We start from the raw sequence: 16,962 nt of genomic DNA, 5'->3' as shown, positions 1-16,962 counted from the left end.
GAATGATCATAATAGCATTTATTTCCTAGAATTATTATTCTTTTTAAAGATTTTATTTATCTATTTGAGGCGGGAAAGGGGAAAAGAAAGAGAATCTGATGCAGACTCTGCACTCAGTGCAGAGCCTGCCATGGAGCCTGATCCATGACCATGAGATCATGACCTGAGCTGAAATGAAGAACCAGACACCCAACCGACTGAGCCACTCAGGTGCCCCTATTTCTTAGAATTATTCTTTTTTTTTTTTTTTTTAATTTATTTATGACAGTCACAGAGAGAGAGAGAGAGAGAGGCAGAGACATAGGCAGAGGGAGAAGCAGGCTCCATGCACCGGGAGGCCGACGTGAACTCGATCCCGGGTCTCCAGGATCGCACCCTGGGCCAAAGGCAAGTGCTAAACCGCTGCACCACCCAGGGATCCCTCTTAGAATTATTCTGAGGATTAACTGAAAATGCTACAAAAACATGAAGGATACTGTCCAGCACAAATAGTATTCATATTTTTACCTAATCCTAGGTTATGAGAATTAAAAGCTACCAGCACACACTCTACCAGTATCTTTTTCACCCCCACTGCAGTGTCTAGTTTGAGAAATGAGCTCATCTTACATTAAGCGTGGTTTTTTTTCTTCACACAAATTATTTGCATGCCTACAGTAATTGCAGTTATTTTCTCACAGGTTATATAACTTTCTGTAAGAGAACTGCAAATCCTTCATCCCCAAGGTTCAGGGCCCAAGATTCATTTTAGAAACCGTGTAATTCCATTTTAGTCTTTAATCCCCTCCTTTGTCATTTATTTTATTTCTCCATATGTTAATTCTCAGTGTCTATACCACTCAGTAAGCATTTAGCATAGGCCAAATTTTCAGGTAACTTTTTATACTCACGTTCTCACGTACACCCTCGAAGAGTACAGGAACATGGTTTATACATATATACACACACTCATACACACTTTTTAGTAAGTTCAGCACCTACCTCATAAGCCTATAATGTTTTGCTGATGAATGTTTATAGATGTCAAAGTAGAATAGAGCAGTAGGGAGTCAATCATAGCACCTTGCTCCTCTTTCTCATGGACTCTGTGGCGTATTACCCTTTTCCCCACTTTTCTTTTAAAATCTTTAGAAGTCTTCTTAAAAAGATCCTCAAGTTTTACGAAAAGGTATTACTTCCCTTTAGCTCATGGAACTTACTATAATTTATCTCCACCAGTTTTGTGACCTATAAATTAAAAGGTTCAGCATCTGGCAAATTTCCTTCTAGGTTTATAGTGAACTCAAATATTTCCTGATTCTCCTCTGCCTTCAATCTCTATTCTTCTATCATTAGCTCTTCTTATAGATTAACAATCATTGGGCAGCCCGGGTGGCTCAGCGGTTTAGTGCTGCCTTTAGCCCAGGGTGTGATTCTGGAGACCCGGGATCGAGTCCCACGTTGGGCTCCCCACATGGAACCTGCTTCTCCCTCTGCCTGTGTCTCTGCCTCTTTCTCTCTGTGTCTCTCATGAATAAATAAATAAAATCTTAAAAAAAAAAATTAACAAGGAACAGTTACTTACATTAGGGAGGGAGGCAATAGGATAAAGTGAGAAAGGTGCTACACTTTCAATATACCTTGTTCTTACAAGTGTGACTTTAGAACCATATAAAAGGCTTTTTATAACATATAATTTAAAAATGCAACCCTTAAAAATCAAAGATAGAATTAAACACATGAACCTCAAAGGTAATCTACCAGGCAGCATAACTACTAAAGAACTATTCCAAGTGACTTGAAGGCTCTATAATTTAAATATATATCCTTAGTAGGACATACCCTGAGGACAAAAACAAAAGCAAAACTGAAAAAGTATTTTAAACTATTCTTTTTTTAAAAACTATTCTTAATAATCATTGCTGGTTGTGGTCTTAGTATTGTTTTTCTGATATACGTAACGTGAGATCCAGAAAAGCAATTTTGATAGTTTAATCCCCTCAATCTGGTGTCCCTGAGAATAACAACACATAAGACAAAATCTAGATTTTTTTTTAAATCTAGATTTAAGATAGAAAAGATAAATAAAAACCTGAAAGTCCTGAATTTGAGCCAGAAGAATCAGTATGATAATGACTTACAAAAAAACCCAAACATTTATTTCCAAGTTCTGTCCTCTGAAAAGCAACAACAAAAACAGAAGCAAAGACTATCCTATGGATCCACTAATTCCTTAAAGAAATAGTTGACTTCAGGTCTGAGGCAGAAAGTTTACAAGACAAGCCTACAATCTCTCTCTATATATGGAGAGCAAGGAACCTATGAAAATTAGTAGCGTCATATCAAAAGAATGAGGAGTCCCATGAAAAAAGGCCAAAAGCACGACAATTTGACCATCAGTAAGGCTACTGCTGCAAAGATTTGCAACACCAAATGTTAAAATTCATGAGTTCAAGTTAGTACCTAAATAAAAAGAATTTACCATAGTTGGTGGGTGCCAACAAAACAACTCATTTTGAAAAAATGAGTATAGGGAAATGAGTATAGGGAAAGCATCAAATACTTATGCCTTTCTTAAACAAACAATACAACTGAGTAACAAAGAGCAGGTTAAGTATCTCTCAGAAAAGTATTCCAGCTTATACAAGGAGGAATATAAAATTAAAATTATCACCATTTTGTAACTCTCAATGAATAAATCTACATCTAAGCTTTAAGCATCAACTGCTACTACAATCCCAAAGAAACAATCAGATACTTTGTGTCTGCTGATCAGGAAGACCAGAGCACCATCTAACGCAGTCTTGCCAAGGGAAAAAGAACCAAATTATGATCACATTTTCATGTTCAGCTACAAATTCAAGGTATCAGAGGACAGAGGAATACTCTAAAATTACACGAGGGTTGCAATTAAAAAAATCCAAACTGTGAGGAACACTTTCAGCAGTGCTTCTCAAACTAGGTGATGATCAGCTTATTTTTCCTTACTTCTTTTCCCCTAATTTCCAGTCCATCACAGATTATTATTTTGTAGAATAAATTAAAAATAGATGTAGAAAATGTAGAAAAAAATAAAAAATGCAGGAACTTAAAACTCCATTTTAATATGATCATATCCAACAAATAAAGTCACTATCAGGCTACAATATGATTTCTAGACACTCAATTTTTGAACTTAACATAAAGTTGCATACCTTGTGGACCAGCATTAGATTCCGAGACCACATTTGATCTGTAGATAAAATATCTCCTTTCTTTATCTGAATCCCAAGAAGAGAACATCTTTATATTAAAAATAATTTAAAAGACCTATCAAGCTAATCACAATGTATGACTTTAGATCTTGATTTAGGTATAGTAAAACAAAATGAAAATCATTTATGAAACACCAGAAAATCTGAACTGGATTATTTATTTGTTTATTTATTTATATTTATATTTATATTTATTTATTTGTTTGTTTTAAAAATTTACTCATGAGAGACCCGAGAGAGACGCAGAGACACAGGCAGGGGGAGAAGCAGGGACCAGAAAATCTGAACTGGATTGACTGATTGTTTGTTTGTTTGTTTATTGATTGATTGATTGATTGATTAAAAATTTACTCATGAGAGACCCGAGAGAGAGGCAGAGACACAGGCAGGGGGAGAAGCAGGCTCCCTGCAGGGAACCTGATGCTAGACTCCATCCCAGGAGCCCTGGGGTCACGCCCTAAGCTAAAGGTAGATGCTCAACCACTGAGCCACCCAGGCATCCCTGAACCAGATTTAAATAAGGAATATTATTAATGACGTTATTACATTAAAAAGAATCCTTATCGGGGATCCCTGGGTGGCGCAGCGGTTTGGCGCCTGCCTTTGGCCCAGGGCGCGATCCTGGAGACCCGGGATCGAATCCCACATCGGGCTCCCGGTGCATGGAGCCTGCTTCTCCCTCTGCCTGTGTGTCTCTGCCTCTCTCTCTCTCTGTGACTATCATACATAAATAAATAAAAATTAAAAAAAAAAAAAAAAAAGAATCCTTATCCTTTAGAAACACATAATGAAATGTCTACGGGTAAAATGACATGCTGAGATTTCCTTTAAAGTACAAGAAAGGGGGACATATATATAATTGGCTTTGAGTCGACTGTTGAAACTACATAATATATACGGGTAAGTTAACCTATTCTCTTCAATATTGCTTGATATTTTTAAGGTTTTTAAAACCTGGTTCTTCTATTTTCTTCCCCAAGAATTCAAAAGAAGCAGTTTTGGAGAGGCAACTAACTTTCACAGCATTCTGCACCAGAAAGGGTAGTTAAACCTAAGAACTTTTATTAGAAGTGGTGTTGAATGCAATCTTTTATTGCTTTGGTGTCAAGATAATGAAATGATAGAAACTTTAAAAACTACACCCTTCACCAACCAGTAAGCAGAAACTGCTATGTATAGGATATTTCATATGTGTAGTGTGAATAAAGGAGGGAGGTATTTCAAGGTTTTCTGAAAAAAGTGTAGAACAATTCTAAAATTACATGCAAAGTCTATGCTTATTTTTAGAAAAACACAAAAATCTTTTATATTTGGAGCCCTATCATAAAAATTCCCAGTCCTCCAGACAAGAACATTATTTACTACGTATAGCTAACCATCAACACTCGTCACTAAAACAAAAATCACCCTTAACACTTCTATGCTTTAGTTCCTTTTATTCTAATTTAGAATCTCAATTTCCACAAAACTAATTTGAAAGAAATAGGGGTTTCACACTTAAAAATTTTTTAAGATTTTTTTTTTAAATTTAGAGAGAGAGAGAGAGAGAGATGGTGCATGCATGAGCTGGTGGGAGGGAAAGAGAGAAAAGGAAAAGCAGACGACCTGTTGAGCAGGAAGCCCTATGCAGGGCTTGATCCCAGGGCCCCAAGATCATGACCTGAGCCAAAGGCAGGCACTTAACCGACTGAGCCACACAGGTACCCCTCACACTTAAATTTTTAAGATTAAATTCCAAAATTGGTCCAGACAAGATTAAAGTTCATATGGTCTCTGGTTTTAAAAGCTTCACCATAAGGAAACGATTCTTTAAAAAGTAAGATTCTTACTTAGTCTGACTATGCTGCTATAGATTGCTGGCAACTTATTCTCCAACCTTTTAAAAGCTCTTCTCTCCAACTCCCACCCCCGTCCCCAAAATTAAAAATAATATAAAATTAAATTAAATTAAAAAAATAAAATAAAATAAAATCTCTTCTCCCTCCTATCACCTCACTCACCTATCAGGGTTTTTCTTTTTCTTTAAAGATTTGTTTATTTGAAAGAGCACATGCACAAATGCATGCTGGAGAGCAAGGAGGGGAGGGGGAACTTAAGGAACTCTGCACTGAGTGCAGAGCCCTACCGACTTATAAACCTGAAATTACAACCTGAGCCAAAACCCAGAGTCCGATACATTACCAACTGGATTATGCACAACCAATTAGGGGTCCCTCACCTATCAGGTTTTTATTACATTAGACTCCTGGCATTCATAAGCTATCCTCCTCCCCACTGCACTCTAGTCTATGGCACATGTAGGAGTCTGCCATTTTGCTCAGGCTGCGATGAAGCCTGAACTGAGTGTGCAATGATTTGGTGGGCAACAAGAAGTCACTGCTTTTTGTTCTTCACTCCACTCTTGCTCACTGTGAGGTAATGTGCTATGATAAGAGTAAAACATCTAAAATAGTAGTTTTTTATTTCCTTCCATTCATTCTCTATTACTAATTGGTATACTCTAATCTTGGAAAAGCTGAGAAATCCAATATTAAAGCAATTCAAAGTCAGCAGGCCTAAGTCTGAAACATGCCTAATCTAAAACTTTATGGTACAGGGCTGTGTTCCACACCTAACAAGCCACTGAATTATTATTATTTTTTAAACCTTTACCACTTTGTGTTTACAACATATTAAATAATAAATTAAATGGTTTAAAAAGCAACTGTAGGGGTCCACAAGAAGTAAAGGTTGCTCTATTTTCATAGCTTTTCAAGCTACTACTAAATGACTTGCTAGAAACTACCTTAAATGGGTCTTGGCAGAAATAGATGTTACCACAAGCAGAAAAAAAAGATCTTCCTAACACACTGAAAACACCAACCAGTTTTACTCAAACCTACCTGGGTCAGTTATGCTGTAATTTAATTTTATCCGGAAAAAATAAGGAGTTTTAAGAAATCTTTGACCTGTATATGGCTGAAGTGAAGTGAAAACCCTGCTATGCTAGGACTTCTGGTAATTACAGGAAGAATCCCTAAACATCCCAAGTCACAGGGGTCTCCTGTCTGCAATAAGAGGCAAGCAAGTCTTTAATAAATCAACCACAAACACAAGATGGTATTTTAAATATACAGTAGGAACATTTATTTTAACACTTCTAAAAGATATTTCTCCATGCCTGATGATTTGATATAAAAATCAAACCCATCATACGTTCCCCATCAGTCTTTCCACATCAAGGGCAATCAGAAATTTGTACAACATGAATATTTGCTTCTGAAACAAAAATTACAAATTAAGTGATAACAAAAATACACAAATCAACTGGACCCTAAATGAATTTCTAATGAAGTCTTTCCCCCTTTCCCCCAATCACCTAGAACTTCTTTCTTCAGCCTCATTCTGCTCCTTTTCCTTTCTCTGCTTGGCCATGAACTTCTGTTAAAAGCAATTTGCAATATAAAATATTTATTAGATGTTGCTCTGTTGTGTGTGCAAACATATCTAATATTTCACTCAATTTACAATTTAAAAGAGCCTGATCCTACAAAATAAAGATTAGAAACACAGTGCCTTACATTAACATTCTTTCCTTCCATTCACCAGTCATCTGATATTTATGATATACCAGGCATTATGCTTGGTGCTTGGGGATTCAGTGGTCAACAAGATAGGTAAGGCCCTTTACCTCATGGAGCTTACATTCTAGTGGGGGAAGAGAAACAATAAAAGAATAAATAAACAAGACAATTTTTGGTGCTGGTAAGCACTATAAAGGAAAGAAATACAATAAGTGACTAAGGTTGACCCTTTTGGGGGCTGGGAAGGAGTTTTGTGCTTTTACCTAAGTCTTTCTTAAGCAAAGGCCTTTCTAGGAAGTATTTGCATCTAGACGTAGCTAAAAGTGGGGAAGAGGCAGCTATACAAGCAGGACTGGTAGAGGGCAAAGGAACAGCAATATATATGTGCAAAAGCAACAAAGGGGACTTTCACAAGTGAAACAAAAAGCCAAGAGAACCGGAAAGGAATCAATCATGTAGGGCTTTACAGATCTACAAGAAGTTTGGATATCATTCCAAGTGTAATACAAAGCCAATGGAAATTTTAAATAGGAAAATGACATGATAAAGTCAGGAGTACAGATACTATAGTATAACGGTTAAGGGTTTGAGGCTAGAAAAAACAGAGCTAAGGTTCAAATCCTAGGTCTGCCACTAACTAGCTATGTGACCTTGTGATTAGATACTTCAGTTTCTAGACTCTATGCCTGTTTTCTTCACCTTTAAAACTGGAATGATAAAAAATACAATTAGAATGATAGCATCTATTTCATATTGATGGGGGAAGGGGATTAGATAAGCTTCCAGCAAATAACACCTCAATAAATGTTAGTTGTTGAGTGTCAGTGCCACAAATTCAATTTCTAAGATATATAAAGTAACTCTCAAATGTTCAGGAGATCAGAACCACTGATTCAACTATGGCTAATGATGATTCTCTAAAGTACCACTTCCTACTCCTAAAAATGAGTAGGACTTAAAAAGGGATGAGCGGTTGTAATCAAATCAGTTTAGGGAATGGGTTAAATACAGGTAAGCAGATTCTGAGTAGACAATTCACAAATTTTAATATGCTATGTGTTCATGACTCTGCAAGAGGCCATCAGAATACAGAGTTTCCCACTAAGAGAGTGTCACATGGGACTAGTGATCTGTAGAATCTACCCTGGGGAATGCTGTCAGAAGTTCCTGGCAAGGTACAGTGAAGACTGTATTTTTGAGCTGTAGAGGAATAAAGGTACACATCTTCAAAAGTTCTCCCCAAGGAAAAGAACGTACATTTTGGGTGAATGCTTAAGTAGTTTGATTATAATACCACCTGAAGAATTTTGAGGGGTTAAGAAAAAAAATTTACCTCTGTATTTTGCTTATGACGTGTACTCTTGCAGTGATTTGTCATTGCTTTTTCACCTGAGTAGAAGAGGGAACAAATTGGACAGAAGAATCCAGCCTTCGGTACAAGAAAGTCTAAATCTAGAGGAAAGAAAAAAGGGGGGGAAGAGAAAGGAGGAAAATTATTATCTATAGCTGTTACTCAATTTATCTAAACATGACAAACATGCTAATCATTGTATATACTTATATACAAACATATACTGCTATGTATCTAGGGATCAAGAGCAATTATGCCTTTAATAACAAAACTGAGGACTTTATTTTTGGATAAATTCTCTAATATTCTATAGCCTCCAGGATACCACAAAATTCCTTCAGAATAGCAATTCACTGAAAAAGAATCTATCAGTGTCTTTGAAATAAACCTCTCTGGAATTCCATTAAAAAAAAAAAAAAAGGCAGAATGATGGGCAACTGTTCACTTGAGGAATATGCTGGGTAAACAGATATGGTGCTCCTTTACTTCATTTTAGCAGGCCACAACCAGTTTGCTAGCTATGCTTTTTAGCATGTTTACTGAAATTTTTGCCTGGGCAAGTATAACTCAGTTATTACCACAGCAGCAAATAAAGTACTAGAAATAAAAGACTTATCCCAGACTTTCTAAGAATAGGGAAAAAATATCTATATCTATCTCCTATCCTGGTTTGGTAAAAAACATAGGCCTAGTGAACTGTTCTCAGAAATGCCAATAGTCTTCTAAACAATGCAACACTTGCTATGGTACTGAATTTTTATTTCATATGGATAAGGAAAAATGTCAAGTTTACTTTACCTTCAGGGACATCAGGTACCCCTGACTTCCCTAAAGAAGAGTCCTCAATCTTCTTACGTTTTCGTTCTGGTTCTGAATCTTTTAATCCAGATTCCTCATCCACTAAAAATCATCAAAATTTTCAAGGAAAATAAGTTATTCAAAATAGATTTACAGCCTGTAAAGCTAACATCAGGTAATCTCTGCTTCAAAATTATGGCTCATCTAAGTAAACCTTCCCTGGCTAGTCCCATTTGGCCACTCTTCAAAGATTCTTCAATATTAGAAATAAATGGACTAAAGCTAATAGCATATTTTATTATATATTGTTCTCAAAAGAATTTAAAGAGTAATGGAAGAAGTTCAAGTTCTGTAATTACTGTCAAGAGTTAACTAGTGTACGTAAAGGGCTGGACTGGGAAAGAGCATAGACTGAGGAGGACAAGACATGGGCAGAAAATCATTCTCATGTCTGATATTGAGGCCCTCTGAATCAAGAAAAACAGCCTAAATCGAAAGACTGAGACCACTGTCCAATAAAATCACAAATGACATCACAAATGTTCAAGCCCAGCAAAGTAAGTAATATGTGAGAAACATTCAATGTTAGCTGACTCCACATAATATAATCTTAGGGAAGACAAAAACGGAAACTGCTTCCAAGCAATCCTGATTACCCTCAGCAGCTTTAACACCTGTTACATGGAAGCTAACAAGTCTCTTTCACATATAACCTTTCATTTAGCTTGTATCTCGTGTGAGATAGGTCAAATCATCATTATCTTTATTTCTTCATAGATGGATATAAAGCAAAACCAAGACTTAAGAACTGGTATGCCCAAGGTTGTAAGGAGTTTAAGTGACAGAGGCTAAAACCAAAGCTTGTGACTTCCAGTTCAGTGCTCTCTACATGCAACTGGGCGAATCTTCAACAAATCTGAGGGGATGGGCAGGAACCATGAAATCATTTACTCCTCTCCTATTCCTTTTATTTTAGTGATCATCAGGTCCTCAGGAGTAGCTAAAAAAAAAAAAAGCTCTTTTCCTGCCTTGATTAAAATAGCCTCTAGTCTCTTCCTACAAAAGTTTATTCCCTCATCAGAGTAATTAATAAATTTTTTATATTTTTTTAAATTAATAAACTTTTAATTATTATTTGCTCCTGCCACTCCAAGGGATATTATATTCACCTTATAATATATATACTATATATAATCACATAATAAATTTTACATAGATTAGAACAATTTTTTAGGTTTAAAATTGTTTAGAAAATTACTTTTTCTTCAGCTAGATTCTTTTTGTCAAACATACTGTCCATTAAGAGAAATAAATTATTTTATAAGCAGTAAGTCACTTTTCTCTATTCTTCATTTGCGACGAGACAATTCTGAGCAAACTAGGAGCTGTAAACAAACCTGGGCGAGGGGGAAGGGACAGGATGACACATACACTCATGAAATCATACTAGGAGCTATCTGTCACATAACCAAATCACTAACTATGGCTTGGTATCAAGGAGAGGTTCTGGAGAATAACAGACAAAGGAAAGGACCCACTTGGTCATGGGAGACAGCTTCAACAAAGAAGACATGATCAAGTAACACATAACGCAGAGAAGTCAAAACTGAATTAGAAGGAAAAAAACTTTATAAATCAAGTTGGAAAACCATCCAATGGGAGTTTAATCAACATAAATTTCAGGAAGGTGGTTCAGAAAGAAGCCAAAATACATTCAGTTCATTGAGATGAAGAAGTGAAAACAGGTGATTCTGTCCAGATACTTTGCCCTGAAAGCAAAGAGAAAAGGTGGGAGCCAGAAGGATTTCAAGGTTAAGGGCACATTTTTTTTTTTTTAAACAACACTTTTTTTTTTTTTTTTTTTTTTTTTAATGGGAAAGACTTGACCATATTTTCTATGTTGAGGTGCCAAGGAAGATAAAACACAAGCTGGCAGACAGTGGAGATCCCGTATTTGCTCTGGTAAATGGAAATAAAAGTAAGGTTATGAGCTGGGAAGAATGAACTGGGTAATGCAGTATGTGATACAGAAGGGGGAAAGACTTTTATTATGTCTGGTTAGGAAATGGGAAAGAAAGGAGGCCCATAATAGACTGGATCAGCACTGAAAGCCCAGTTGAGATCAGATTCAATGAACTTGAGACTGAATCACAGCTGGTAGCTTTTCCTTAGAGAAGACAGGATAGAAAAGCAAGAGGGCAAGGAGGGTGCATCAGAGAATGTACAAAGGATACCTTGCAGTGCTGTTTCAGTCATCCTAGTAGCGGATTTTTTGCTTTAACTCTCTGAATCAGGCAACGTGAGATATGGAACTCTGCACTTTTTTCCTACCCTTTTTGTAACTGTGCTATGAATATAATGGACACAATGACAAATATTTGTTGAAGGACTAGAGTATTATTCTCTCTTACTAGACACTGGTCCATACTTGTTTCAACATAAATTTTATTAATGTTAAGACCTTTTTGTTTAATTCACTGGCTGCCTGCATGGCAGCCTCCACAAAGCAAGGGATCTGGGTCCACAAATAAGAGCTGGTTAAGCAGTGATTTCTACTTGATGCTGCAACATGGTCAGGATGACCTTTCACATATGTCAGTTCCACAAATTTGTTGTGTTCTACTGTCACATTCTACCACAAAAGGGATCATCTATTATTCTGTTTTCCCATTCTATTATGTTCCATTATCTCTAAATTACAAAGACAAAAATCTTTACCCAGATAAGGGTGCCTCCCCCACTTCCCACCCCACTCTATTTCGCCATTTTTCTCCTTTTCTTCTTAGATGGTAGACCTTTGGAACTTCAACCACTACCCTTGTGTTATTCTCTATACTCCTCCCCGCTTCCATCAATCCTGCTTTACCTTCACTAATTTGGAAGGCCTCTTCACCTTTCACTGGTTCTGTTGCAACAGCTTTTTCCGATGGTGGTATTTTCCCAATTCTAACTCTCTTGGTTGGCGTTTTAGCTTTAAAAAGAAAGTCTAATTTATTGCTGTAGTAATAGCATGCCATTCTTAGTTCAGAAATTATTTTGATCACCCTAAAGTGAGCTAAACCTATTACTCTGTGCAATCAAAATATTACTTAAAAAGTGAAATGGCATCATCATAAATTTTTCTAAATCCTAAATCTGAGAAAAACTTGGGAGGCAGTCTGGTATAACATCCTTCTACTAACCAAAAGCTGTTTTCCAGTAACACAAATAAATCATTTTCATTCCAATTTGGGCACTGTAGTTTGCTTTCCAGCTTTGTCCTCTTTTCTTGAAGTATGTTAAGTTGGGACAAAGTCTGCTCTGTAACTAAAAGATATCTTGTAAACTTGCACACATTTCTTTGGAAAATATCACTGGCAATGCATCACTATTTGTTGACTTCTTATATCAATACATGGAAAATTATGACTCATGTTGTAATATTATTTTTTGAATTTTAAATATAATCCCCACATAAAGCAGAAAAATTACCTCCCCTAAGTATCTACCTGCTAAGTGTCTTTCAATCATGGTTTTTAGGTCTTCTTCCATAGCATTCTCACTTAGTGGACCAACTTGGGACAAGGCTTCAAGTTTCATCTTCCTTGTGTCCACAGCTTTCTTTTTTCTATCCCCTCTTTTATCTGTGGGATGGTCATTTTTGCTTTGCGCTAACTCAACTTTTAAATCACCGTCTCCATCTTCCTCCTCTCCAACTTCATCAACAGTAACAAAATTAAGCTCTTCTTTAAGGTTGTTAAAATCTGCCAGAGAGTCTTCATCCTCTTCAGTTACTTCATCCAAAGTCACTAAATGCAGGTCACTGCTGTCATCCTGTATTTCATCTACAGTAACTAAAGTAGAAGGGTCTTCAGGCATCTGAGAAGAAATGAACCCAATGGGATCCCTTCCAGTACTTCCCTCATCTCCTTTCATATTTAAAGTGTCAAAACTTAAGTCTGCTGACTCATTTAGGGGTAGCTCTTCAACTTCTCCAATTTCATCCACAGTTACCAATCGTTCCTGTTTGAGGAGATCGTGCTCTTCAGCCACTGACAGTACAGTAACATCTTTAGGTTCATTGTGGGCAATGCAATCATCTTGATCAATTAACTCATCTAATGTAAGAAGTGAATTTGAATTTTTTACCATTTCTTCCATATTTATTTCTTCTTCATCAATTACTTCATCCACAGTGACTAGAGCTTGTGCTAGATGTGCAGCTCCATCTTCCTCTTCCCCAATCTCATCCAATGTTACAAAAGATAATTCCCCCTCAACAACACGAGGGGCAGAAGTTTTTGCCTTCTTCTTCTTTAAGTTAAGTTCAGAGGAAGGGGTACTTTTGAAAGCCTCTCTTCTTTTTCCCTTTAGTGGGTTCTGCTTGGCTTGAAAAGGATTTACTTCTTCTATAACCTCATCCACAGTGACAAATTCATCCAAATTAAATGGAAATAATGGTTCCTGTGGAAAAGATTAAAAACTGTGAATAGAACCAATTACTGGTAACTTATGTTCCAAACAGTCTCAGCAAATGTGCATGAAATACCATCTGTGAGAATTCTAGTACAAAGAAGTTTCCTATTCCTGAAGTTATTTTGTAAAGCCCCACAAATGAATTAGCTCCAATTCACAAAGTAAACAATACCAAAGGTAAAATCCTAAGAATGCCAACCTAATTCCACCTATACTTAATTTCAATTAAAATTACATTTCCTAAATAATGTATAAGTTTTGATATATGAAGCATAAACATTTAAAGCATTTATCAAATAAAGTAAAGAATTTATCAAACTATAATATAAAAAAATTACTGTTCTGTTAAATATTTAACAAGTGTTCTAGAAAACTTAATGGATATTTAAAAAAACACCTCAAATGTAGCTAGAAAGTAAATTGCTAACTAGATTACACCACTGACCAATTAAGATATATAACATTAACATAAAATTTCTAGCTGGACAAAGTTGTTTGGAAAATTTCGTACTAAATATGACTTACTGCCAAATATAACTATACTTGAAAAAAAAACAGTCTCTGTAATTTGAAAAATGGTGCCAATACTAAAGAAAAAAAAATTCCTAGCAGGCCTCCTACAAATTTAGAATGCTTTCAATGATTAATTACTAGCATTTATAATGACATTAGAACATATATCCATAACTTGGGGGGGGGGTGGAAAAACATAAACATTTATACTATCAACTTATTAAACCAACAGAAACATTATCCTTACTTCTTTTACTTCTTAAACTACTAACATATCTCCATGCCCCGATAAGATGACTAAAAAAATATTCTATGAATGGTAGGAATCTAAAATATCGAACAACAACAACAAAAATACCATGTTTATTTGGCAGGAGAACTTAGCACCAGGAAAGTAAATCTCAGAACCCAATCAGTTAGGTTAATTTGAGCCATCTCAAAAGGACCACCTGTTTGGAAGTTCCACAAAATGGCAAGGACTCTGGTCAACCACTAGTCTCCTTTAACATGTATAATTTTATTATGTTTATCACCCATTGCTGTCAATAGGAGATTGGAGGGATTTTCCTACTCTAATTCCCCCCCTTCCTGCACCTGTGTAACTTTTTGCCCTGCACCATCAACAAAAACCATTTAGCCTAGCTCAAGATAAAAAAACAAATTAGTGGTAGAGCCTTAAATAAAATATCTCGTGCCTGTCTCTTGCTCTGTATGTATCAAATTGATTATTATAGGAGAGACACTAGTTATAAAACAGATGAACTCTTCTGTGGAAGGATAGAATAGAAAGCTTATTAATGTTAGTGAATTGTTTCTTACCTCTTTAGATTTTGAACTTCTACCAGTGGTGCTTTTAGGATTCTTAGTGTTCTGCCCAGCCAAAGTCTGAAATATTAAGTAAAAAATACAGAGAAATAGAATTTACAGCTGTGTTATTAATGTTTTTTTTAAAAAGATTACAGACACCAAACAATATCCAAACACATTTAATTATGCAAATAGTTAACAGATACCACACTAAGTCAACAATCATTTTAACATAGGCATCATCTCTGTAAGTTGTAGGTAAATTTGGTTTTACTGATCTTTTCTTCTGTATACCCACAAATCTAAGTTGGGCAATCAGTAAGCTGATAAAGGAAGCTTCAATTTAAAAGAGAAAACAGTTTCCCATTCAGAATCAGAGTGGTAAATCACCTCATGAGTCACTGCAGACTTTTTTTTTAAAAAAAAACAACACTTGTATTTCTGACCACATTTTATTCAAATAATGCTTTTCAAACCTGTTAATTACATTATTTTAAATGTCTATTGGCTTAAATCAGTGAAATCACTAAGAGAAATAGGAGGTTAGGGGTGGAGTGAGGAGATGAAAATACAAAACAAGATTACATCTCCTACTCCAAAGCTACAACAGCAGAGCTACTCATTTTCAAAGGTACACTGAACCATTCTTCCTACCCTCCTCACCTTATTGCTGCTGTCATGCCGTTTCATGGCGGAAGGTCTAGCCTCTGTTTCCTGAGATTGTTTTGTAATATCCCTGTAATCCAGTTCAGAATCTTTGCCTTGCAGGGCTGAGATCCTTCCACTGCCACCTCTGGTAACACCACTCTGAGTGGGTTTCAACTTATTGCTGCTTTCAGCCAAGCCTGACCTGGCACTTGGTTTAAGGAGACCCAATTCCTTGGCTGAAAGTTTCTTTTCAGCATTTATTTGATCTCTGAGTACAGACTTTAGAAAACTTTTCTGGTTTTCAGATTTTGAAGCTGTAGCTTTTGCCTTTGGAGAAGAGACCATACCAGCTTTGATGCTTGATTTAGTGCTAGATGTATTTGATACAGCCAACATACTGGTTTTACTAGTTTCATCAGGCTTATTGGCCTGACCCATTCCTTTATTTGGATATGCCTTGGTCACAGCATTTTCTGCAGGCTTTTCTTTCATTGCTGCCACAATCTTTTCCAACTTCTCTGCAACCATCCTAGCATCACTCTTTTCGGCTTTCTCTGTTCCTATTTGCAGATCCATTCTGGATTCCTTACTATTAAATTCATTTTCCTCCTTTTCATCCATGTTATTTTTCTCAGAAATTCCCTTTTTGCTCACTGCCTTCTCATCCCCAGTGGAAATTCCTGATGCTAAGGCCACAACGCAAGTAGTTGGTACTATTTCTGAAACAGTTTCATGTTTGTCCACTTCAGCTACAGCTTCTATCATAGACTGTGTAATCCCTGAAAAGAAATCTGCTTCAGATGGAGGTTCTTCTAGAATTCCTTTGATGTTCCTTTCTTCTATAATTGCACTGTCAGATGTTGATAATTCTGCTTCAGGGTTAATAATTTCTGCCTCTTCCTTCTCAAAGTCATTAGTATACACCTGCTGATTTAAAACACACTCCTCTATATTTTCAGTGAATAATTCAATACTGATTGGAGTGGATGCCACAAGAGGAATTTCCACTTTGACCTCTTCTTGAGTTTCAACTCCCAATGTTTCAATAGCAAAGTCAGAGTCACATAGTGCTTTTTCAGGTTCTTCCTCACAAAGTTCTTCCTGCTGTCCAGAAGTTTCTGTTTCAATGTTGGGAACAGTTTCTTCTTCAATCTCACTAGGTTTAACAGAGAGACTATCAGCTGTTGTTTGCACCTCACTTTCATCAACTGGACAGTTTTTCAAGTCAGGGCTAAAAGTATTTAAAAACAAACAAAAAGAACACAAACAAAACACAAACAAAAATCAAACTATGATGAGAATTCAACCATTATAAATAATCCTGTTGATGCCAATTGTTAAGACTTCCTGATGCATTAGTAATAAGCACTGGGAAATCCAGCCAATCGGCATTAAAATGGTTAAGATGTTTTGACATAAATATGTAAACAATATAAAATTGTAAGAGACCCTCCACTGCATTGAAGATTTCTTTTTTAGTTCAAAGGAAATAATGTCAAAATTATGACCACTGATATAATCCTTATAATCGATTTTTTCCTTCTGTGTCACGTTTGTACTAAACATGAGCTGAATGTGAATCGGAGACATATCA

At 36.1% G+C, this 16,962-nt stretch overlaps 1 protein-coding gene across 50 annotated transcripts in view; it reads right to left on the bottom strand.

The window, feature by feature from the left end:
• Positions 1–6,335: 6,335 nt before the first annotated feature.
• Positions 6,336–16,962, bottom strand: part of ZNF638 (zinc finger protein 638) — a 140,840-nt gene continuing 130,213 nt past the window's right edge. For 16 of the 50 annotated variants that reach the window (XM_072766848.1, XM_025994584.2, XM_025994583.2 and 13 more), the window contains 7 exons: positions 15,384–16,599; positions 14,733–14,798; positions 12,434–13,388; positions 11,812–11,916; positions 8,946–9,047; positions 8,130–8,248; positions 6,336–6,653 (listed from right to left, as the gene is read on the bottom strand). In XM_072766848.1, coding sequence (XP_072622949.1) covers positions 6,588–6,653; positions 8,130–8,248; positions 8,946–9,047; positions 11,812–11,916; positions 12,434–13,388; positions 14,733–14,798; positions 15,384–16,599 — 2,629 coding nt within the window. In that variant the 3' untranslated portion in view covers positions 6,336–6,587. Of the gene's footprint in view, positions 6,654–6,793; positions 6,921–8,129; positions 8,249–8,945; positions 9,048–11,811; positions 11,917–12,433; positions 13,389–14,732; positions 14,799–15,383; positions 16,600–16,962 lie in introns of all 50 variants that reach the window. The other 34 variants (XM_072766849.1, XM_072766854.1, XM_072766860.1 and 31 more) reach the window with 7 other exon arrangements.

This window comes from Vulpes vulpes, chromosome 8 (assembly GCF_048418805.1).
Source record: "Vulpes vulpes isolate BD-2025 chromosome 8, VulVul3, whole genome shotgun sequence".
NCBI lineage: Eukaryota > Metazoa > Chordata > Mammalia > Carnivora > Canidae > Vulpes > Vulpes vulpes.
The sequence above is the reverse complement of the archived record's forward strand: the minus strand, read 5'-3'. Positions and strand labels throughout refer to the sequence as shown.